Raw genomic sequence first — 27,004 nt, 5'->3', positions numbered from 1 at the left:
CTAAACTATGAATTGCCGTATTAAATGTTAAATTATAATGACTAAACTACAAATTACGGTAATTAAAAATGACTAAACTGCGAATTGCCATATTTAATGTTAACTTATAATGACTCAACTACCAATTGCCCTATTTAATGTTAAATTAAGTTGTCCAAACAATATATGATGTTAAATTAAAATGACTAAATTACGAATTGCCGTAATTAATATTAAAATAAAATGACTAAACTGCGAATTAGCATATTTAATGTTAAATTAAAATAATTAAACTGCGAATTGCTGTAATTAATGTTAAAATAAAATGACTAAACTACTATTGCCGTTATTTAATGTTAAATTAAGTTGTCTAAACAATATATGATGTTAAATTAAAATGACTTAACTGCCAATTGCCGTATTTAATGTTAAAATAAAGTGACTAAACTACGAATTGCCGTATTTAATTTTAAAATAAAGTGACAAAACTACGAATTCCGTATATAATTAAAGACAAGCGGGGAAAAGTCTTGCTTAAAATAGAATATAAGACGTCGGTCTTGAGAAGAATTGCTTTGTAGAATGGGTATTAGAGGGATTTAGCTCAATTTAAACATAAGGAAGATTATATTTTTTTATTTTATCAATTAATTATAAAAATAAACAATTATTTTCTCATGAGCTTTATATATAATGAAAAATATATCTTTTTTTTATAAAATGTAAATCAATTACGGTTATAAAACATAGCTGCAAACTCATATTAACAATTTAAAAGTAATATAAATTCTGTAATAATAAAAATAAAAGTTAATATAGTACAAATTATGTAACACACATTCACCCCCTCCCCCCTCCCAAAAAAACAACAACTTAGTATAGGGGGACTAATGGTAAATGGAAATTAATTTTGGAAAAACAATCTTAAAAACTGTGGAACAAGAATTAAACATTTGTATTACAGGGTATGTATGACACGGATGTTATATAAAATTGAGAAGAAGATATTAGGGAGAAATAGTAAAATAACAATAATTAGTATACAAACAAATCAAATAATTTGGGAGAGGAATGGAGAGCATTAGCGTACGCCGCGAGGGGGGGGGGAAATCCCCCCCAAAGCCAAAAAATGCAGATGCCGGGTATATTTTTCAAAAATTGTATATATTAACTTATATTTGTTAATATTTATTCCTATCTCATATTAAATATATATTTAATTACATTTATTTATCACATTTATCTATTAAGTTATTTATCAATTAATTTCGATTTCAAGTTTTCATTGGAGTAATATTTACCTATAGATGTAAAATTCCCGGGAAAATTGGTTCAGGGGAAATTTCCCCGGGAAAATTGGGGAAAAAAGGGAAAATTGGGGGAAAAACGGGAAATAACGGAAAATTAAAAAATAACCACAAAATATACTTTAAACCTTACAATTTTTTTTATGGAATAACTTTATTTAATTTGGGGAACTAAGGGAAAATAAAATAATTAAACAATAAAGACAAAAATAAATACACTATAAACATCATTTTTTGAATAACTTTATTAATTAAAAAAGCATGTATCAGAAATTACATTTAAAATTCTTGGGATGCTAATGAAATAGCATCAATATCTTCATGGGATGAAATTGAAATATCATCATTATCACTTGATATTGATAAATCGGAATCTGAACTCTTTTGATGATATCCCGAACGATGTATTTGTATGATCCTTTAAATGTATGTTATGCCTTATTGATATTAATTTTTCGACTCTTTCATTCTTTATTCTATTTCTAGTTTTTGAATGAATTTTTCCAAATGCTGACCAGACTCTTTCTGACGAGGCACTTGAGGGTGCTATCGAAAGACATCTTACTGCCATGGGGTAATTAAAAATTTATTTTTAGTTCAAAGGGATTAAGGAGCTTAAAAAAAAATTTTGAGCTAAATTTTTAATACGATATATTTATTATATTATTACAAACTACTATTATAGATATAATATAACAACTAGTATTGTTAAACGGCCCGTTTTGAGCCGAATTTTAAAAACGGCTAACTCAATATTTTAGCCAGAAAAAAATTCCCTAAGACCCAATATTTCGATAATTAATGTTTAGACCTTTGTTCCTTCTAGGAGCAAAATCTTCACATTTGCGTAATATTTTTTCGGATGAAATATTGAGTTAGCCGTTTTTAAAAATCGTCTTAAAACGAGCCGTTTAACAACACTAATACTAACTAGAGGTGGTGAGACAATAATATAAAAAATCTTTTGCTTTCATCATATCACTCTGGTTCTTATTTTATAGTTACAAAATGTTTCATTTCTAATATGGCATCCTTGCCGTGTAAATAACTCAAGGCATAATTTCTTCTAAAGATTCTTAATGTTTTTGTTTTATCAATTTATCACATAATAAATTATTATATGAGTTAACATCGTGAGTGTCATGGTTATGACTGCAAATTAACCAGAATCTATTATCTGTTTGGCTATATAAACAGGAATATTACTACAACTGCTGAGAGCATATGATTGCATATTTTAGATAAGCAATAATGATCAACTATGTAGTCATTTATATATCATTAAAAATGGAAAATAATCTTTTAGAAATTTAATATCTCACAATAATTTTCTCGATTACTTATCTAGCTTCCATCATGTTATCTAAGAGGAAGCTATAATCACCATATGGTTTTATGATTTGGATTGGTCGTTTATATTCTCTTCTTCAAGAATTGTTAATTTGATAAGGCCTATAAATGTTTCCTTATTGGTCTATTCTATAAAACATTGTTTAAAATGGTAACAGAGAGTTATATTAGTTTCACATCACGACCTTTTGCCAATGTAAGCTGCTAAAAATTATATCATATTATGTGGTTTTTAAAAACCATTATCAATTGAAGCATATGTATGAATTAATTAACCTTTTTTTTATCACTTGTAATTCTTTAGACGCAAAATTTTTTATATCAGCAATCGAAAATATTTTATACTTTTTTAGAAATGTCTTGTATTGTTTTAATTATTTATATGCTAGTTTATTTTGTATACATAATAAAATAAACGACAAAATATGAAATTCAGAATAATTGTTCAGAGTTAGAAAATTTCAAAAATAATATATCAATTTAAAACCTGTCCGAAGGCCGGGCAAAAGCTGACCGAAGGCCCGCTAATTAGAGAATATTGGGGCTTCGCTCCCATAATTTTTTTTAAGTTGAGCCCTCTGAGTTAGTAAAGGCTGCGACGCCCCTGGAAATTCGCAGTTTAGTTGTTTTAATTTAACATTAAATCGGGCAATTCGTAGTTTAGTCATTTTATTTTAACATTAAATACTGTAATTCGTTGTTTAGTAATTTTAAATTAACATTAAATACGGCAATTCGCAGTTTAGTCATTTTAATTTAACATTAATTACGGCAATTCGTAGTTTAGTCATTTAAATTTAATATAAAATAAGGCAATTCATAGTTTAATCATTTTAATTTAACATAAAATAAGGCAATTCGTAGTTTAGCCATTTTATTTAACATTATACGCGGCAATTCGCAGTTTAGTCATCCTATTTTGCAACATTTTATTATCATAATTTAACATCAATTTGAGCAATTCTTATTTTTTAGCAATTTGTATTTCAGTCATGGCCGAAAATTATAATATAGATATCTGATCTTAAATATCCTACCTAAGAAAATAACTGAGAATTTAGTCTTTATTCGCAATATACCTTTGAATAATATTTGTAAATATTTATATAATTTTTATTTATCATTATTCCTGCTCATTAATGCTTTAATACACTCATTTATATTATGACAATATATTAATCTTTTTTTTAAATTTACCTACTCTATTAAAACTTTGATATCTCATGCTTTATAATTCATCGCTATTTGTTACTCATCACCATTTGTGATTCATAACTATCTCTGATTAAGTGTCATTTATGATTCCCATGCTACACTATCTCATGCCGAAGGCCGGGGATAACGCCCTAGTATTATTTATTTTTATAAACATATAAACATTTTTTGTCATTAATAAATTTCTTTCAATATATAATAATTATAATTTAAAAAAAATTGGTGAAAAATAAAAAAGGAAAAAGTAAAAAATATATTTAAAAAGGTTTCGAAAATTTAAACAAGATAATTAGTAAGTTAAAGAGTTGAAGATATTTAAAACATAAATTGCCTTATAAAAAAGATTTGTAAGTTATATATTTAGAGTAAATTGTGGCGAATCAAGCATTAATTATGTTGCTAATAAATTATAAGATTAAGTCTGGCAACATTAACAATGGACACAATAAAATAGACTAATCGCCACACGATCGTATATATTTTATATAAATAAATAAAAAAATAATAGTTTTAAAATTTTCCGATATTCAATCACACTAATAATTTACAGATATAAATACTGGGTTATGCAATTATTAGTAAATATAATTATTGAAAGTGACAAAACCCTGGAAAAGGAATAATACTGATTGACTTGACATTATTATAATCACTAAAAATTACCACACCTCTCCAAACCTTTAATTAATCATATCTCTCTAACCTTTAATTAATGATAACTATCTCTCTAATCTTTTATCTTTCTTACTTGTTTAACTAATATATTTCATCCAATTAAAAAATTTCCTTCTTTTCTAGATTCCTTGTAACCCATTATTCTAAGATTAAGGATCGATGGTTTGTTAAAATTTGGATTTTTATTAATATTTTTTTTTATAGTTTAGCTTTAATTTATTTTCAGAATTCACAAATGGGATTTTTAAGACTCAATACAAATGTTTTTCAGTATCTATGTTACCTGGAAATGAGAGAAAAGATGTAGAAAGAGGAGGAAAGAGTTATTTTGTTATATATTAAAATTAATTTATGTTATATTTTAGTTATTATGCCACCCTCTGCATTAAATCAATTAAGTAATTGAAATTTTTTTTAGAATTTAATATTATTTAATAGCAAGATTAAATACTGAATACCCAATGTTATTTAAATTGACAAATTTAAAAACAAATAGAATAACTCATTGCGGTGTTTTGGAATTTGTGGCAGATGAAGGAAAAATTTATATTCCATATTGGGTATAAATATATTATATTTTATACAGAAGAGCTATATACTATATAGATGATGAGAAACATCTTACTTGAAGAGGGAGGTTTTGCTCAAGTTGAATGTATTTCATTGCCCATTGCAACATATTCTAAATTTCAACCACAATCAGTTGATTTCTTAGATATTACAAATCATAAGGCCTTGTATGTATATATTTATAATTTTATTAAATGTATATATACAATTTATCATCTTCAAATTTAATATATATTTAAAAGATTAGAAAATGCCTTAAGAAATTTTGCATGTTTAACAACAGGGGATATTCTGGCTATTGAATACAATGATCAAGTTTAGCATTAAAACTTTCTAATAATTTAATGTTTTACAGATATATGAATTATGTGTGTTAGAAACAAAACCTGGAAAAGCAGTGTCAATTATTGAATGTGATATGAATGTAATTAATACATTATATTTTTTTAACTTACTAATTAACTGACATCTATAATTTTTTCAGTTTTTAAAATATTGTGATTACAATAGATGATACTATATTGATTAGGGGATTCATTTAAAAAAAAATTTAATTAAGGAATTCTTTTTTTTCTGTGTTTGGCTTTAGCCCTCTAAGTTGTCCCACACATATCTACAAAATTATAACAGATGCTCTCATATCACATTTTTTTACTTGATACCACTGATACTACCAGTAAGGTTGTAGTCTTAAAATTTGATTTGCAGAGAAGGAGGCTACTCACACTCTAAAAAGAGGCAAATTTTTGTTTTTACTAGAATTTGAGGCAACATTATAAAAAATTTTTATTTTTATTATACTTTATATCAAAGCATTCAATATAAAATATATTATATCTATATCAAAGTTGCAGAGGTACCATTTGCATGGCTCAGCCTGGGTTTTATTTTTTCAAGTCCACTTGGATTTTTTATAATCTATTATATTTATTTTTTATTTATTTAGCTAATTAATGGTGATTTAAAATTTTTATTTGGTTTTAAAATATATGGCCCGACCTGGGTTGGGTGTTAAAAAAAATATTTAAGCTGGCCTGGGTATATTTTTAAAAAAATTAAACTACGGCTCAACTATACAGGGCTTGGGCCAGGCCTTGCCTGCAGGTTTGACCTATATTATGTAAAATAGTTATTTAGTAAGTTATATAAAAATTGAAATATAATGATTCAAAATCTACAAACAAATGGTTTGCTTTTGCAAGATATGCCATATTAAATATCTTGGTTTTAATCAATATAATAAATTCGTTTTTTTTAAATTTAATTTTTTGTATGCATTTAAATTAGCATTCAATTTTTTTTATACAAACATTATCGTTTATCTGTTCTGTCTTGTTAATGGCTTCTATCAATTATCATTTACTTAATATATGCAGTCCTTGTTAGGAAGCAGGGTTACAACTACTAAACAGATTGTCAGAATTAGTGTTGTTAAAAAGTCGAGTTCACCCGACTCCGACTCAGAGTCTGATTAGTCGTGAACTCGAGTCGTGAACTCCAGTCAACTCGAGTCATGCACTCAAGTCGATTTGAGTCGAGAACATGAGTTTTCCATTTGAGTAGTGAACTTAAGTCGACTAGAGGACGAATATTTCGAATAGGTATATCGTTCGTTATTTTTAAAATTTTGTGAAATTTTTTAAAGCAAATGGGTAAAATATATATTATAAACATGTTAAATTAAATATTCAATGGAGATCTACCATAGATAAGTGACAATTATCATTTTTAATTTTATTTAATTTTTTTGAACTTACAGGGTAAAATAATAAATTGTAAACATGTTAAATTAAAATTTCAGTGAATATGTACCATAGATAAGTGACATATCTAATTCTCAACTCCCTTTTGAAATTATTTTAATATATATATTTTGAAATTATCACATTACTCATATCCATTATTTTTAAATTAGGTTAATATGATCTTTTTGGGAAACACTTAAACCTCTGGGCAGATGATAATAGTATCATATTATGTTAAATTTTTTGAGCCAACCGGAATGGAGTTGAACTAGAAAGATGCATTAATATAAACATGATATTTTTGGGAACAACAAATTTAAAAATATTTTATCTTTAATCTTTTAAATCAATTTTAGATCTTAGAAACTACTATTTGGATATATCTAGTAAAATACGCCCCCCTCTGATTATACTATTCATATAAAAAATCTATTTATATTATTTAAATCAGTCATATATATGAATTTTTATTTATTAAAATTTCAATGTAAACAATAACTTTATAATGAAATAGGTTATATAAATAATGATTTAAAATATCACATTATTTAACAATGTACGATTAAGCTTATAATTAAAATATCATCAAGTATATCTTTGTCTAATCTTGTCCTTAGAGAGGTTACAGTTAGTGCTAATGCACTAAATGCTCTCTCAACTGAGACCTGGGTGCAAGGAGCAGCAAGAATTATTTGAGATAATATAATTCTGCATCTTATTTTTTTTATTTTGCATTATATATAAAAAAAAAATTTGTAATTTTTAATTTTAAGTTTAACTTTCATGTTTTTTCCTTTTATTTTTATTTTCACTTGTTTATTATATTTTGAAATAAAAAATCAGGAATTAATAATGTTATATAAAATAAAAAAAATGAATAAAATAAGTGTTTTATAATAAAACCCCCATTTATAAATTTGGGTGGGATACATTTATTTAATGTTTTTTTTATTTATATTTACAAAAAATCAAATATAAAAAATGCATTTCATTTTCTTTTCGTTTTTCCCATTGTCTCTTTCTCTCCCTCCTTTATTTATTATTATTTAATGTTTTGCCTTATGAATTAAATAAATTTTAATATTGAAAAGGCTAAATATATTTAAAAAAATATAAACCGTAAAAATAAAAAGAATATTAATAAATTCTTAGATTTTTTTTGACTGTCTCATTAATTACTTTATATAAATTGTAGCAAATATGATATTATTAAAAAATAATGGTATATAATAGATTTTTTCTAATATAAAATAAAGAGTAAAGACTCTTGGACAAAAAAGACACCATTTAATCATTTTTTTTAAATGTTAAGAAAAGGGGAAAGTTTAAAAAAAATTTCATACATTCACTAAAAAAAATATTTGGTTAATAAGTTGTAGTGTTCGCTGGTTTTAAAAGATGGTTCACATATGTGAATTAATGGGATATTGTTATTTAAAGTTTGTAACTACAAAATAAAACTCGTTTTAAAGGCTATAATCCAAAATTTTTAAGAAAAATTTTAAAATTGTATGTTTAAGTATTAAAATTTAGAAAATTGTCAAGTATGTTTTGTAAATGTTTTTATTTTTATGTTTAAAAATATAGACTTTTATCTTATTTATATATTTTCAATAAAGTTTCGAAAGTTTGTGAATTTAATTTTTGATAATTTAGGACACAACCCAATGAAAATTTTTTGCAGTTTGATAAATAATTAATAAAAAAGATATACAAAAAAGTTGTTATTTAATTGACATCTGGTAGGTAGTGAGTTCCGTCAGAAACTGTTTTTAGGGATCCCATTTTTCTGAAACTAGCCGGCACTAGCAGTTAGCCAAAGATTATCCTGAATTCACAGCAAGCGCGAATTCGTGGTGAAGTATACAAAAATATGCTATATAATTAATGCATTTTTTGTCACGTGTTTAGAGGGTTATGAGCGGGTAAGCCTCCCACCCACAACTATAGTTGGGTAATGACTAAATGCCCGCTCAATCTATAAGCGCCTGCCGGAGAAAGTCCGTTAACATTAAGGCGTTATAATTTATATTTGTTTCTTTCAAATCTGAACCGCTATATTTCAAAGAAAAAATCCCAAGGTCAAAGTGATAGCTTTAGGCTAAAAACTAGGTTTAGCCAATTTTTTTAGCCTGCTAAAAATTGACTTAAGCTGCTATATAATTATTACCCTACAACCCACCGCTAACTTTGAACTTTGAAAAATCCTGGATACTCCTATTGTGGGCTAGGATAAGTCTGTATACAACTTTTGGATGAGTTGACGGTAAACCTATTTCATTTTTTTGGCAGGTAAATTTAAGATTGATTTGTTTTTTTTTAAATAAATTTTTCCATATCTTGACATTTCAAATATTTTCTTAACAATTTTAAATAAAATTTTTAAAAATCATTTTTTAAAAAAAATAATGATTAATTTTTTTTTAACCCCCTTCCAGAAAGATCATATATCAAAAAATAAATTATTTTTAAAAAATTTACCAAAAATAAAAAGGGGGAAATTTACGAAATTGTGGTAGAGGAGGGAATTTTTTTTAAAAAAAATTATTTTTAAAATTTTTATAATATAAATGCCGATGCATTAAGTTATTTTTTTTTATTATATTAATATTTTATTATAAAAAAATATAATTAATAAAAAGTTTAAAATGTAAGTTATTTATTTTAGTAATTGTAAAAAAAAATATACAAAAAATTAGTGGTTCCAGCTAGGCGCAAAATCATAATAAATAACAATAAGAAAAATAATATTAAAAAAAAAATAAGCTTAAGAATAAGAATAATAACAATAATGGGAGAGAGAGACGGAGGAAGGAGGGATTTAGAGATATAATATATAAAATATTTTATTTATATATATTGTATCTTATTTATTGTATTATGTTAAAAAGTTAATATATGTTTACAAAATAAATAAATATTGTGTAATACAAAGAATTATTTTAAAGAAAATATAATCGTTTCTCGTTTTAGAATCATAAAGATTTCAAAACCCCTATTAATAAAATTCTGTATTAGTATATTGGATTCGAACTTTAATATCATTTTCTTTTGTAGAAAATTGAGTAAAATTTAACAAAAATAAAATTATACCTAAAACGAATTATTCACTATTCGATTTTATTTCATAAGATTCGTATTTTATGAAAAAAAAATTATTTGATTCGAATCGAATAAAGAAAATATATTATCTGTGGAATATTTTTTTTTATCTATTTATTATTCGATCGAATTATTCTTATTATTTGAAATAATTTATAAATATTAGAAATTATTCGTAATTAAATATTCCAAATTATTTGTTAATATTTCAAATTATTCAGAAATATTCAAACCCAGAAATATTTGACATGATTCTTAAGTATTTAAAAGTTCCTTCAAAAGTTTTTACTTTTTTTTTCAACATCTATAAATCATTAAATTTTAATATCCTTTTTGATTATATTTTTAAAGAATTTAATTTTTGGCATCGAATATTCAATGAATCAAATCCAATAATGTTTTCATTATTCGAACGGATACGAATAAGGAATTATTTTATTCGTACTAATACGAATAATATAATTATTCGATTCGAAAACACGAATTATGTAAATATTTGATTTGATTCGTATTTTTATAGGAGATTCAAAGAATTTTTTGTGTAAAAATATTAGATAACTTTTTAGCTAAGTTCTATATCTTTTAAATTATTGAGGAATAATTTTGATCAAATAAATTTATGCTCGAATTTAAGCTCTTCATGAAAATTAGAAAGTATTAATAATAAATTTTTAGCTGTTTTATATTAGCATTGTTGAACGGCCCAATTAAGATTATAACCAAAATTATATTTTGTAAGCCTGTAGATTTTACACATTTGCCAAATCCCTAATCTTGCATAATATTAATTTGGCTAAAATCTTAATCAGGCCGTCCAAAACATCACTATTTTATATATCTCTTATATTATTCAAGAATTTGTTGATTAGACCATAATTACTTCTTAGATTTACTAATGTTTGAATCTTTGAATTATTGAAAACTTTTTTTTAAAATAAAATATATTATAAAAAAATAATACAATAGCAACAACCAAAAATGATTTATATTTTAATTTCTATACCTAAAAAATAAATTCTCGTCATGTACATAAAAAAATTTATAAACAAAAAATAAAATATTATTTGAAAAAAAACATGATCTAATTTTGTCTGTTTATAAAATAAATAAAAAATATAAAAATGTATCAGACAGGACTTTGCAAAAATAATAATTATATAAAATAGTTAAAATTAAATTTTATCCACGCCTTTATTTCATTTTTTCTGGAATTATTTAGAAGGGTAAATAAATGAGAAAGCCGTTTATTTTAGCTCGCTATAACACCTGGTTCTTGAGATATAGGGGCTCAAATCTGTAAAATTTTTAAAATGCTTATATCTCAAAAACTAATTATATATCATATTGTAAGTAAAAATATTCTCTAAAGGGCTATCAAAAAATAATAAAAATTAGCGCCAAATGGAGTCTTTAACATTCGGTTTACCTATAATGCTTTACCTGTATTTTTAAGCAAAAAAGGGAGTTTGTTTTCAATGATATAATAAAATATATATTTAATAAATAATGTGAACAGGATTTCCATTAGTGTTGTTAAACGGCTCTTTTTGAGCCGATTTTTAAAAAAGGCTAAATCAATATTTTAACCAGAAAACAATTGTCTAAGCATCGAGTTTTCGATAATAGATGTCTAAACCTTTGTGCCATCTATCCGGATCTGGACCTTGGGTCTGAACGCCGGGTCTGTGCTCGGGGTTCGTGCTCAGCTGGTTTTGTCGATATTTTAGACCCAAACACCGGGTCTGGGCTCTACACAACCAACCAATTAACAACACTACTTATGCAGGCAAAAATAATTTTATATGTAAATAGGAAAATATCAAGTGCAGAAAAGGCTAATTTTATGTAATATTAAAGAACTTTTCATTCACTTTAGAGAGACTCATAACGATATACAGTTAGGTCTGAGTAGATTTGCTTTCTTACGACCTAAAAACTGTTTTAGCAGGTGGTCCGCACATTACATTAAAATTTTAAGCTTATTTTAATAGGTAAAAAATTTAAACAGCTAACAAACAATATTGGTCATTATAATTATCCTGTGTAAAAACAGAACAAATAAATTAATTAATAATAACTAATTTAAAATATTCGTCCTCTAGTCGACTCAATTATATATTTCGTATTCATGGTCAAGTTGAAAGTATAAAGTAAATAAATGTAAAAAATAGATCACAAATATCTTAATTAATAAAATTTGAAATATTCGTCCTCTAGTCGACTCACGTTCATATCATATAAGTATAACTATTCGTCCTCTAGTCGACTCAAGTATATATTTTGTATTCATAACTCAAGTTGGAAGTCTAAAGTAAATAAATGTAAAAAACAGAACAAATATCTTAATAAATAAAAACTAATTTGAAATATTCGTCCTCTAGTCGACTCAAGTTCATAGAAAACTATTTGTCCTCTAGTCGACTCAAGTATATAATTCCTATTTGCAACTCAAGTTGGAAGTCTAAAATAAAAAAAGTAATAAACAACAAATATCTTAATTATTAATAATTAATTTGAAATATTCGTCCTCTAGTCGAATCAAGTTCATAGAACTATTCGTCCTCTAGTTGACTAAAGTATATAATTCCTATTTAAATCTCAAGTTGGAAGTCTAAAATAAAAAAATGTAAAAAACAGAACAAATCTTAATTATTAATAATTAATTTGAAATATTCGTCCTCTAGTCGACGACTCAAGTTTATAAAAATCGTCCTCTAGTTGACTCAAGTATATAGACTTGAGTTCACGACTTGAGTCGACTTGAGTTCACGACTCGAGTTCATAACTCAAGTCAGTTTGGGTCGATTTTTTCGACCCAAAACTTAGACTCAGTTTTCAACTAAGTCGACTCGACTCAGTCGATTAACAACACTAGTCAGAATGGTCAATGATATTTTCATATTTCTGGATATTCATGTTTAAGAACCAATTAAAATAAGGTAAGGTTGTTTGATTTTAAAATGTACAACTACATTCTACCATTTTGTTTATAAAATATGTTTATTTCATGATAAAAAATATTAATATGCTAATGTACCATTATGAAATTTTTTGGAAAGTTTAATTTTATAAAAATGTGTTTAAACATGCATTTGTTGCGAAAGTATTTTTTTCAAAAAATTTAATGGTCTTGCTGTAAAAATTATACAAAAGAAAATGCCAGCAGAATTCACCGAAGTAGAGAGATGTAATAGGGATTCCCCTTATATAAAATTATTGAAATAAAATATCAAAATTTTTATTTTCAATTTAAGAGTATTGTCTCTGATGGCAATGCCCTATAATTAGACCTGTGCGCCTCAATCAACGGCGGCGGTTTTTTAAATTTTTTTTTATCAGCGTTCTGCGGCGGCAGCACAAAATTTTTTTTAATGAATATAATTTATATTTCAATATATTTTTAATGAATATTACATTTTTTATAATTTATTTAGGCGATCTTTTCTAACACATTGTTAACATAGTTTAATTGATCTTAAATTATTTCCTGTCTCACTCCAATTTAAATTTATGTATTTTCTCATTCTCAGAAATAGACTAAGGAATTGTATTTTAACAGATCAGAGTCACATCAACAACACATATAAGAAATATTCTATTGATTTTATTATAATTAAAATAAATTTGGAATGCAAGCAAAATATAAAGTATGAAATATAATACAAAATTCAGATTTAGCAAAATTATAATTGTCATGAATAAACAGTATTTTATCAAGATTTGTGGGACATAAAGAAGTCCTTTTAGCATTGAGTATTAATCCAGCAATGGAAAAAATTCTTTCGCTGGGTGTACTGGTTGCAGGTATACAAAGAACCTTCCTAGTAAAATTAGCAAGCATAGAAAGTTCCAGTCGTCTTCCAAAAGATTAATGCATCCTCTTCTTGGATATTATTTTGGCTGAGCAAAATATGGCATTCTTGTTCAAGATTACTAATATTGTTATAATCGTTAATAGGAAGGGAATGTTTACGGGCTAATTTAGCTATATAAGAGCATGATGTTTGACCATTATCCTCAACTTGAATTTCACTCTGTGCATTTCTATCTTGCTCGAAAAGTTATAAATGTCGAATTAAAAATTGCAATGATGTCGTAGAATTTGAATTTAAATATTCTGAAACAACTTTGAGATTTTGAAATCTGGGATCAAGTAGAGTTGCTAATATCTAATGTTTAAAATATAATTTTATTAATAAAAATATAAAATAACTTGAAGTTCAGTAATGAATGAGAAACCTATGGTGAATCTTTTTTTTCATGTGTTCTTTTAAGCATATAATATCTGAGCAATCAGATCTATTGATTTGTATATGAGCTTCTATTTCACTGCGAAATAATAACCCTAAGTTTATTGTAGATCCTTTTTGGGAGGAAGGAAATTCCATTGACTCGCGGAATGGATTTAATACTGTGTAAAGCTCATCAATCATATCCCATTCATTATTAAAGAGTTTTAAAGAATGTTTTCCTATTTTATTTAGAACATTATTTATAGGAATTTTGTTTACACTGTGAACACTTTCTAGCATAATTAATATGCTATGCCAGCGGGTAGGGCAATTTAATTTTAAAGTTTTTGCATTAATTAGATTGGTTAATGCAATGCCATTTCTATTATCCGATTCATCAGACAATCAAAATGGTCATCAAGGTATGGATCAGAATCATCAATATCCAAGATATTACCTGTCTCATAAATTGACTGCAGACATTCACGATGTTCAGCCTCATTTTCACATTCCAAATCAGCTACTCGATATCTGAGAGCTGAAATAATTTCTCTATTTTTTCTAATGAGAATATCAATTTTGGTAACTTTTTTATGCCATCAACTGTAACCAAATTATGAAGTCCATGCCCTAAACATAAATGATGCTCATAATCCCCTAATCTGACGCTTCTTTTGACATTGCCCCAGCATCAGTTACCATTTATATTATTTTGGCTTTTAAATGGAACTCCTCTTCAATACTATCAATCTCAGATAATATTGTTTCCCCAGTATGCTATTGAGTCACATTTCTAGTTGCTAGGGTAAAATATTTTAAATCAAAATTTTCATCTAAATGATGAAAATGTGATATAATATCGACGCTTGAAATGATCGGTCCATAATTCAAAAGTGATAGAACAAAATTTTGGTCCAATCAATCAAAACATGCGCCTCTATAGATAAATAAACATCGTCTAGTGCACCCCGACTAATGGTTGTCCTATTTGGAAATTCTGACGAGGAATCAATTATCTTATATTTCTATTTTTTGGGCAATTTATTTTTTAATAATCATTTTATATAAATTTAAACCTTTAGAAAATCTGTCATTCCTTTATTGTTTATAGAATCAAATGGCATTTAATCTAAGCAGCACATCAAAACATAATTTCGTCCTACTAAATTTCATATTTATTTTAAACATTAAAAAGATATTTAAAAACATCAAAATAATTAGAGCTGGAATGAAACAAATAATAAATTAGATTTAGTTTTAACTTTCAAAATAAACCTTTACATAAATAAATTATATATATTGTTTATACTTTAAAAGATATTTAAAAACAAATTATAAATTTGATTTATTTTTAACTTTCAAAATAAAGTTTTACATAATTAATTTAATAAATTATATATTATGTTTACACATTAAAAAGACATTTAAAAAATATAATAATTAAGTTGGAATGAAACAAATGATGAGTTTTACATAATTAATTTAATAAATTATATATTAAGTTTATACATTATAAAGATCTCAAAATAGAGCTGGCATTAAATAAACTAAAAATTTAGTTGTTTTGAACTTTCAAAATAAAGTTTAATAAAATTAATTTAACAAACTAGTTAAAATTTTTTAAATGAATAATAATAAACAATAATACTAACCTAAGATCCCATTTTTATCTTTGATATTGTTGCTGCATCTTGGTGTTGGCTTTAAAAGCATTTTTAGACTTTGAATGGATTTATTATTATTCAGTTTTCTGTTAGTTTGTGATAATTAATTAAGTGCCGAGATAGATTACTTGTACTTAAATTTTTACTAAAACATTTTATTTCATAACTAAAATATAAAATATAATATAAATATAAGTCTAAAATAAAAATAAATTACTGTGAAAATGAATTATGTTTATTCGAATCTTCCTCATCTTTTTTCGCCAATTTTAAGCAAGGTTCACAATAAATATAATCAATCATTATTGTGCTTTTCTTATTTTCATTCAAAGTACCAACTTGATTTATGATTAGTAGAGATTGTTATTTCATAATTGTATATAGGGTGGTTTAAAACGTGCAAGTTCATAAAAATAATTAATATGAATTGTTTGTGGAAATAAAATATGATTATGAATGAATGTAAATGATATACACTAGTCTATTATATATAGCAAAAGAATACAATTCATATTTTAATTTTATTAATGTTAGTATTCAAATTAAAATAATATAATTTAATATATAAATATAATTAATATGCTTTCTAAAAATTACACACGTCACGCAGCCGCCATAATAAAAATCGGCGGGAGCCGGCTCGCGCCAATGATCTCAATCGGCGGCTTTTCCGGCGTGAATAAGAATACCGGCAGCGCACAGGTCTACCTATAATTAATTTTCATCTTTTTATTTTTTTAAAATAAACTAAACTATAAAAAATCCACAAATCAAACATTGGAAATTAATATATCTGTTAAAAGAAATTATTTAATTAAAATACTAGTACATATAAAAAATATGTAAAAAAGTTATAAATACAACAATTATTATTTGAAAAAAGTAATATTATTTTTTACGTTACCCATAAATTATTTTATTATTATATTTTAAACATTTTTTAGCTCCAAACCTCAACCTCCCCCCAAAAAATAACCCTCCAAAAATTTTTAAAAATAAGAATGTAATGGGAGAGAAATAGCTGTTGTTCAAACCACTATCGGTTTTAAAATAACTATTTATTCATGTCTGCTGAAATACTTAATAGTGCCAACACACCTAATATTGTAATGATTAAGGAGAAAATGTAACTGTAGTTATTTAAGTGAAAAAATGATAATGATCAAGATGCTAAGATTTAGAATAAGGAAAATGAGCCTGAGCAGCAAAAACAAAATAGATAGTTTAAAATTTTAACTTATTCTTATTGAAAATATTTTACAACTAATTTTAATCAGGTATCACCAAATAGTTCAATATTTAGTGATGTTAAAAACCCCGATTTGTGTCTATTTTAAAAAAGGGCCCAATCATAATTATAACCAAAATAATATTAATAAGTCTGGAGATTTTGCTCATAGAGGGTAGAAGGTTTTGGACATCTATTTGCCAAATGACGAGGCTTATATAATATTATTTTGGCTAAAATCTTAATTGGGTCGTTTTTAACCTACATGGCTTTTTAATAACAATACTGGTAAAAGACTCACTAATAATAGAAGAAGATTTTCTTTAAAGTTAGTTTTTTGCCTTTCTTGTAAGATCTATAACTTAAATAGTGAAAAAATCTATACCAAAATTGCTTTTACCAACTGGAGGGTGTTAAGAAATAATATAATTGCATAATACATAGAAAAAGAGGATCATAAGACTAAAAGATTTTTACAATTTTTTTGTATAAACAAATTAGCAAATTTAAATTAAGATAGCCATTTTAATTTTCTGGGTATAAAAAATTTTTTTTGGCAACCAATATTACTGAAGAGAGATTAGTAATTGAAATATAGAATGGTTATAAATTATTTGTTAAAAGTTTAGTAAATTATAAAGATTATGTTACATCAAATTTTGTTAAACTTCTATACCCATAAAAAATGTTTTTCAAATATTCTATATCAGTTTAGATTCATCCAATCGAGTTGTGAGTTAACTTTTCACCATTGAAGAGAATTATTAAATCAGATAAACGTTTTAGTAGTGATATAAGAAAAAGTAAATTGGTATTATTAGGACATGGAAAAAACATAACTGATTAATTTTGGAAATGTTTTCTAGGTACTTAAAAATACACATCTCAACCAAATTTATATTGTGAATGCTTTATTTTTGTTAGTTTTACATTGCTCAATCATTGACATAATACCAATTGTAATATAGTTATAATACATATATTTTATAATTGAATCCTTAACAAGTATTATACAAGCACAATTAAACTATATCAACATTATATAATATTTGTAAAATCATTAAATCAGCTTTTTTCTTTCCAGCTATTTTCTTTTATCTAATTTTATAAACATGTTTGATCATTGTATATTTTTATGCGGTACTTAAATATTTGTTCTGATGTTGATATTTTTTTAACTATCTCCTCCACCACCTCTCCCCCTTCCCAAAAAATCTGCCTCCCTCCCCCAAATGAGTGAAACTAGAACTGTGCGTGGCTTAAATATAATAAATAAAAGGACAAATATAAAATCGAATTTCAAACCAAATTGTATGGTAGCTCATCTAGTCCTTTTTCCACTGTTTTTTGGTGGCCTATTGAATTTCATCTATATTCTAGAACAGTATTAAAATATATATTATATCTTCATTATTACCTTAAAAGCCTGAAAAAAGAAACAATATTTGGTTTTTTTATGAAGTAGTAGGATATTGATAAAAGTAAGGCATCTATGGAGGGAATTAATGGCGACTCATTCAATGTGTCTGATGAACCTTAAAAATAAAAAACCTTAAATCCCTGTTTATAAAATATAATACAACTCTCACATCCTCAGCATCTATTGAAAGGGTGTTCAGTAAGCAAAATACTGAGAGATAAACAATCTTAGAAATTAAACAATCACCATTGCTAAAAAAATATATATTTATCTACGACGTTCTTTTTCTGATTAACGTAGACAACTAGTTAAATTTATATTTTTTTAAATGAAAATTCTAGGTTAGTCTAAAAAAGATATAATTTGCAGGGCCCTACCTTTGACCCATTTTTATATCAAGATTGGATATAGGTTTTTTTAGTAAGACTATTGTTCTGTTACACATTTTTAATATAGGTTTCTCATATTTTTTGGTGAAATAAACCTATTTATACCTTATTTTTCTGTCCATATTTTTTTTAACTTAAACACTTTACTAATATAACACATAAATACATACAAGATTTGTATGGTCCGAAGCTTGGGGGTCAGGCTAGGCTAGAAAATTTGGAGCTGGGAAAGTTTAAATATTTCTTCAGGCTATATTAGGGCTGGGCTGATTTCTACTTAAAATTTTTATTTTTTAAATTAATTTTGGTTTTCCATAAATCACAATTTAAATATTTTTTTTATGTTAGGTTGAATTTGCAGCCCCTGTTGGATATAAAGAGGAAGAACTACCAGAAGATGAAATAATTGAAGAGTTAACTGAAATCGATCAAAATGTAAAATTTATTTTGTTAATAAATACAATAAAACCTTGTTTATACTGAACCCTCCTGGGGACTTATTTTTTGTTTACTTTAATAAAAAAATCAATACTGATGGTCATTATATCAAAGTTTTACTGCATATATTTTTTTATTTATAATAATTTTTTTTTATAAAATGGTTATATACTATATTTTTTATAGATCGAAGATTTGAAATTTTCGGTAAATAACAGTTGAATTTTATTTTGTAAGATATTTTACCCATATCAAAGGCATTTAGTGGACAAGGAAGCAGAATTGATGGAAAAAATCATAAAATTGAAATGTTTAAATCAAATAACATAGTCAAAAGGTAGAATTTATATTAACAATATAATAGTTTTTACGTAAAGAGGGATTCCCGATTATGATTTTAACATCAATAAGTTAGTATTCTCAAGAGGTGTCTTTAAAAAAACGGAAAATAAGGAAACGGTACTTAAATATAATATTTTCTATACAACATGTTATCTTATAGAACAGTCAAAATAAATCATTTCAACCGTTTTCAACTGAAGGTAAAAAGCTACGCACCCCAAAATATTAAACCATGTGAAATACTTACTATTATTTACAAATTTAAATATTATGTTATATATCTTATCTATATAATAAAACAATCCTTAAAATTTGATCCACTATATATATATATATATATATACCAAAGACTTTCATGGGATTTTTTGATCAGGCCCAGCCTAGGCCACATTAAAAAAAATTGAAGGCCTGGCCCATATTTTAATATTAAAAAAAAATTCCTAAGGCCATAATAAATTTGAAAAATTTTGCTCTAGCCAAGATCTAAAAATATTATTTATGTGTTGTAAATGTTACTTCAAAAAGAACCCGTTACATTTGAAAAAGGAACGCGTTACTGGCTATTCAAAAATATTCATTTTTTTAATTTATTTTGTCCATGGATAACAAAAATGAAATTATTCAAAAATAATATATTATAAGATAAGTTCTTTTTCTAATAATTGATTTACAAAATTTTGATAAGATAAATAAGAGTGCTTAATGCTCAAGACATAGCTGTGCTAAACACAAGTTCGGGCTCAGGTGGAGGGTTGTATTATAAATAAAAACTTTAATTGGAGGAATTTGTAAAAATTATTTAAAGAATTTAATTTTCATCTTATTAGATTATTTTAACAAGAATCTTCATTCAGATCCTCATAAATTTTTTTATTATCTTTATCAGAATTTAATCTGATTTTATATTTTTTACCTTTGTTTTTTTTAAATTTGAGCTCATGGACATTGAAGTTGTAATATTTAAAATAAGGCATAAATTAAAGCACAATACAAACAGTGGAATATTATATGTCGTGGATTTACAGTATATCTAATTTTATCAATAATCATATGACAATCAAGTAATTTTACCAATATAGCGAATTATACATTTTACAGAAAACTATAAAATATTGATAAGGACATAAGAAAATATCTTTTAAAGACATTGTGGGATGAATAATATAAAGATTAATTTTTAATATCATTTTTTATTTAAAATAAATATATGGCGTTAAATAATTGAATGCAAATTTTTGCTATATTTATTATCAAGAGCCTTGATTAGAAAAATTTGTTAAAATATTAACTGTAATATATTCTCTAACTGTCAAATATATCTGTAAAATTTTACCTAGTATTTTATAACTAATTCTATATAATAGAGGAATATAAACTATATGTCTACTTACTTTTTATAAATAAATTTCTTATACTTGTTTGGAATAAATTATTACCATGCTTTTATATTAATGTATATACAAGTAATTTATTATATTTTATATAAACTAATAAAAATATATTTCATATTTGTTCCAGGCTTATTTTTTTTATTAAAATTTAGTGTTGCTAGTTGGTTTTTTTCGACCAAGAACCCGAGTCGAAATCGTAAAAATTGGCCCAACCCTGAGCCAGGGTCGAAAAATCGACCACGACCCATTGGGCCTGTTGAACCGACCCGGGTTGGCTTACTGAGTCGGCCTGCTGAGTTGGTTGGCTCGACCTGCTGGGTTGGTTTACTGGGTCGATTTGTTAGGTCAACAAAATATATAGAAAATTATACTAGTTGGTTTTAATCCGGGTTCATTGTTTTTGATATTAGAAAGATGTTCAAAAATCTTTGGTTCTAGTAATAAATAGGCACTGCCGTTATATTTTACTCCATGAGGAAAATATAAATGTGAAAATTTTTAAAAAATTTATCTTATGCCTAGTTAAAATTTTTGATACTAGAAAGATGTTCTTAAACCTTTGAATTATGTAAATAGTTGGCACTGCTGTTATATTTTACTCCACGAGGAAAAAAATAAGACGTTGTTTTAAACCTAGTTAAATGTTTATGATATTAGGAGGATATTTTAAAACCTTTTGGTCTTGTAATAAATAGGCACTGCTGTTATATTTTACTCCACGAGGAAAAAAATTTAAGAATTTTTTTAAGGCGTTGTTTTAAGAAGTTAAATGTTTATCATTAGAAGGATATTCTAAATCCTTTGGGTCTAGTAATTAATTGGCACTGCCATTATATTTTACTCCACAAGGAAAAAATAAATTATGAAAATTTTTTAAAAATTTATCTTGTTAAAAATTTTTGATACTAGACTGATGTTCTTAAACCTTTGGGTCTTTGAATAAATTGGCACTGCTGTAATATTTTACTCCACGGGGAGAAAAATTTATAAGACATTGTTTTAAACCTAGTTAAATGTTTATGATATTAGGAAGATGTTCTAAAACCTTTGAATCTAGTATTAAATTTTCACTGCCATTATATTTCACTCCACAAGGATAAATTCTGAAAATTATTTTAAACCTAGTTAATAGCTTTTGATACTAGAAGGATATTCTTTAATCTTTGGATCTTGTAATAAATTGGCACTGCTGTTATATTTTACTCCACGAGGAAAAAACTTATAAGACGTTGTTTTAAACCTAGATAAATGTTTATGATATTAGGAAGATGCTCTAAAACCTTTGGATCTAGTATTAAATTTTCACTGCAATTATATTTCACTCCACAAGGATAAATTCTGAAAATTTTAAAAAAATTTATTTTAAGCCTAGTTAATAGTTTTTGATACTAGAAGGATGTTCTTTAATCTTTGGATCTTGTAAATTGGCACTGCTGTTATATTTTAACCCAAGAGGAAAATAAAATTGTGAATTTTTTTTAAGACGTTGTTATAAACCTAGTTAAATGTTTGTGATATTAGAAAGATTGAACCTTTGGGTTTAATAATGAATTAGCACTTCCACTATATTCTACTCCACGAGGAACTAAATTATTAATTTTTTAAAAATTTTTGTCTTAAACTTAGTTTAAAGTATATGATATTAAAAAAAGTGTTCAAAAACTTTTGTGTTTTGTAATAAATTAGCACTGTTATTATATTTTAGTCCACGAGGAAAAAAAATACGATAATTTATTAAAATTTTGCTTTAAGTTTTTAGTTAAAAGTTTTTGATAATAGAAAGAGGTTCTTAAACTTTTGGGTCTAGTAATAAATTGGCACTGCCATTATATATTACCCAACGATGAAAAAAATTTAAATTTTGATTTAAGCCTACTTAAGTATTTTATAGTAAATTGATGTTCAAAACTTCTGGGTCTAGTAATAAATTGGCACTAGCATATTATTTTACTCCACGAGGAAAAATTAATTACAAATTTTTTTAAAAATTATGTTTTAAGATTAGTAGTGTTGTTAAAGAGCTCGTATTGAGCCGATTTTTAAGAACGGCTAACTCAATATTTTATCCAGAAAAACATTATGCAAATCTTAAGATTTTGCCCATAGATTGCACAAAGGTTTGAACACCTATTAACGAGATCTCGAGGCTTAGGCAATATTTTTCCGGCTAAAATTTTTAGTTAGCCGTTTCTAAAAATCGGCTCAAATCGAGTCGTTTAACAACACTAAAGATTAGTTAAAAGTTTTTGATACTAAAAAATGTTAAACCTTTGACTCTAATAATAAATTGGTCATGCCATTATATTGTACCCCACGAGAAAAAAATAAATTATCACGAGAATTTATTTTATGCCTAGTTAAATGTTTTTGTTACTATAAAGATGTTCTAAAACATTTGAGTTCACAAAGAAATTTCTAGTGCGAATATTTTTTAACCCCCGCGTAAAATGTAAAAATAAAATTATATATTTATGTTTTGAGCATATAGTATTATATCCTTACTGCTATTCCAATTCATTCCACGAGGAAAGTTAAATTATAAATATTTTTAAAAACTTTGTTATGAGACTAGTTTAAGTTTTTGATACTATAAATTTTTTTTAGAACCTTTGATTTCAAAGAGAGATTTCCATTGACATTATTTTTTATAATTCCTTGCGTTAAAATTTAGAAATAAAAAAATATATTTTGAGATAGTAAATTTGGGTCTAGTAATAAGTTGTCGCTATCATTCTATTTTAATCCACGAGATAAGTAAAAATTTGAAAAATTTTACGAACTTTGTTTTGTGCCTAATAAAATGTTTTTGATATTAGAAAAATGTTCCATGGCCCTAGTGTCTTGAATAAATTAATATTGCTATTATTATTTTTTAACTTGAATTTAGTTTAAATTGTTTGGTATTAGAAATAGTGGTATACCATTTGAAACGTTTTAGGGGATTGGTATTGGAAAAGAAAAAACTGGGGAAGTTGATCAGTCATCCCATTTTAAAATTTAAGTCATTTGTATATATTAATTTCCTAAAATGATCTTAAATCGTCCATCTATATGCTAAAAATATTTTGAAATATTTAACTATTACAAATTTTTTATATCAAATTTGGAAAATGTTTGTAAGACAAATAATTTTAGCAAAATTTGAACTATCGTAATTTGTGATTTTTACAAAAATTTATTATGATTTTTACAAACATATATGATGTCACGAAAAGTACGACAAAAATAGTTTCCGAAAGAAAGATAAGGAAAAGATATTGATATCTTTGGTTTTATATCCCCTATTTTTTTTCTATTCTCCAGAATACTCCAAAATAAATGGTCTAAAAGCATTGAAGAAATGGGTAAAATTTTTTAAGAATAACGATAAATCCACAAAAAGATGTACTGTACCTATTTTAATTTTACTTTAATTTGTCCTCATAAAAAAAATTTTTTTTATGCATCCCTATCATTCACTTTTCTTAATTCGTTGAGCTTGATAATAAATCACTTATTATCATAAAAATATGATGAATTTTTTATTTCCTTATCTGATTTCTTAATATGTATGAAGCCTTAAAATCTTACTTTCTTTCAATTAACAATCCACCAATTATCAGAAATTTTTTGAAATGATTTAAAAATCGCATATCTATGCTTTTCCCATTCCTTGATGTATAAGTTTCATTAAAAAAATCAGCTATTCAAATATTAATTAATTTAAAATCATTAAAATATTTGTTAACCGAAATAAAAATGAAATATTTTTCCATTAAAAGTAAAGGCAATATTTAAAACAAATATAATAAAAATGGACAAAAAATCCAAGTAGATGCTTTGAGAGATATGTTATAGACATTGCAGGTAATAAGTTGATCTTAGGTCAGAGTCTAAAAGAAATGGATGGAAATGAAAATTCCAAGTAGATTTTTGTTTAGTCCGAGTTGTTTAACCAATCAACCAAGTTTATAGATAAAATAATCTCGGCCAAAATTAATTAATAAAAAAATTATACATCGGATAAGGATTCTGCTAATCACCCTCAGGGTTATATTATAAATATAAATAAAATTATTTTTAATAAATATAAAGATAAATTGTCTAATACTGATGGATAATTAGCCGAAATCCTTTACTTAGCCAATGCCTAATTAGTTTAGCTGAATTTTAGGCTAAGCCTAATTAGCATAGTTTTTCGCTTATGCAATACAAGATCAGACCACAATAAAACACTATGAAATTTGAAAATAAAAATTTAAATCATGGAAATTTCCTTTCAAAAGTAATGAAAACAAGGATTGCGTTAAGTGACATACAATATATTGCCAACAGAAGCTCTTCGTTAGATTTAATGGGAAAATAACAAAATTATTAAGGTATGTAATTTACGATATAAACTTTTTCCCCAAAATCTGCACACAACTGATTATTAATAATCTCGATTATTTTTATGAATATATTTTAACATTATAATTTACGCAATTGAATTGTGAAGGAACGTTTAGTAAATTTAAAATAGGCTTAGGGCAAATATGAGATACAATATTTTATAGGCATTTTTTATTGATATCCTTAGTAAATTGTTGATGCAAATTTAGCTAGAAATAATTTTCTTTATTTACGCTAAAGTTCTAAATTAATGAGATATAATAGTTTTAAAAATTTTATCATTCTTTTAATTTCTTTATAAATTCTATTTGGGAAATGCATGATTTTAGACAATCAATCTTATTAAAAATTTAATATGATTTGTATTAGATTTTGTAGTACTATATATGTAATAATTTTAAATATGAAATCAATGATTTATTTGTGCAATATAGTGTTGTTAAACATCTAAGCCGAGTCGATTTAGCTGTGACACGAGCCTAGTTTCTAGTAGAAAAAACCACTCCAACTATAGTCGACTTCTGAGAATTTATATACAAAAATAAATATTATAAAATCATATATAAGAATTTATAATCTTAACTTTTTAATATATATCAGACCTGCAGAGGTACGATGCATTAAAAAATAAAATCATCTTCTTTTTTAAAATCTCTTAACCTAATCTCTATAATTTTTTAGACATCCTCTTTTTAAATCCCTTATTTTGACATTTTAATATTACAACCTTTTGATTATTTATAGCAATATTTTATTATTATAAATAAATATAAATAAAATTTAATGGTGTCAACAAGACGGCAAAAAAGTAAAAAAAAGTTTTAATATTATTTTTTTTTGGAATAAATAATAATATTTATTCCGTATCAGGTCAATTCAGCGAAACTTTTATCGCAAATGTCGTTTATCGCGAAAAGTTTTTATAGTGAAGGTAAAATCGCGAAACCAATTCTGCGAATTTATCTCCGCGAAACATTTTTAGCGAAGACAATTTCGCGAAGCCATTGTCGCGAATTTATTTCCGCGAAACCTTAACCGCGAATTTATTAGAGCGAATATATTTTAGCGAAACATTTTACGCGAACACTTTACAGCGAATTTTTTATCGCGAATATGTTTGCGCGAAGTCATTACCGCGAGCGCATTACCGCGAAACAATAAATATATTGCGAATGCATTTATTTAAAAGAAAACAACATATAATTTATTATCTGATGTTTTTTAATAAAAAATGATATGCTACTATTGTAATATTATTTTTGTTATAATTAATTAGTAATTTTCACGCCCAAGATTTTAAGTAAAAAATATTTCTTGAAGTTCAAAAAGATTTTTGAACATATTATGATAAAAATTTTAAATCTTCTTTGTAAATATATCTCTTTTGAGGAATTCTTTTGTGAAATTTATTATCAATAAATATACAATTTTAAGGTGAATTCTTTTATAGTTTTTTATCATTTTTGTAAAATTATCGATTTCTTAAGTATATTAAAAGAGGTGGGTTTTCTAAATAATTTTTTTTAAAATATTTATATATCTTTTTAAGGATAATATTTTAATGTGACAATTGTCATAATCGTTAT

At 25.3% G+C, this 27,004-nt stretch overlaps 1 protein-coding gene across 3 annotated transcripts; it reads left to right on the top strand.

Annotated features, from left to right (window-relative positions):
- Positions 1-4,614: 4,614 nt before the first annotated feature.
- LOC135931405 (ubiquitin recognition factor in ER-associated degradation protein 1-like) lies at positions 4,615-20,643 on the top strand. Of its 3 annotated transcripts, XM_065468486.1 has the most exons (13): positions 4,615-4,688; positions 4,731-4,848; positions 4,892-4,924; positions 4,965-5,086; positions 5,133-5,263; positions 5,339-5,411; positions 5,452-5,520; positions 19,225-19,311; positions 19,501-19,521; positions 19,572-19,651; positions 19,692-19,773; positions 19,817-19,890; positions 20,627-20,643. In XM_065468486.1, exons 1-12 carry the CDS (start codon positions 4,686-4,688, stop codon positions 19,883-19,885), a joined length of 888 nt encoding a protein of 295 aa, XP_065324558.1. In that variant the 5' UTR covers positions 4,615-4,685; the 3' UTR covers positions 19,886-19,890; positions 20,627-20,643. The 3 variants fall into 3 exon arrangements, with proteins under 3 accessions (XP_065324558.1, XP_065324557.1, XP_065324559.1); XM_065468485.1 differs by lacking the exon at positions 20,627-20,643 and having other exon boundaries at positions 19,817-20,090; XM_065468487.1 differs by lacking the exons at positions 4,615-4,688; positions 20,627-20,643 and having other exon boundaries at positions 4,742-4,848; positions 4,969-5,086; positions 19,817-20,100.
- The last annotated feature ends 6,361 nt before the right edge of the window (positions 20,644-27,004 follow it).

This window comes from Gordionus sp. m RMFG-2023, chromosome 1, assembly GCF_954871325.1.
Source record: "Gordionus sp. m RMFG-2023 chromosome 1, tfGorSpeb1-WG-v2, whole genome shotgun sequence".
NCBI classification, from domain to species: Eukaryota; Metazoa; Nematomorpha; class Gordioida; order Chordodea; family Parachordodidae; genus Gordionus; species Gordionus sp. m RMFG-2023.
This window is presented reverse-complemented; position numbering and strand designations above follow the sequence as displayed.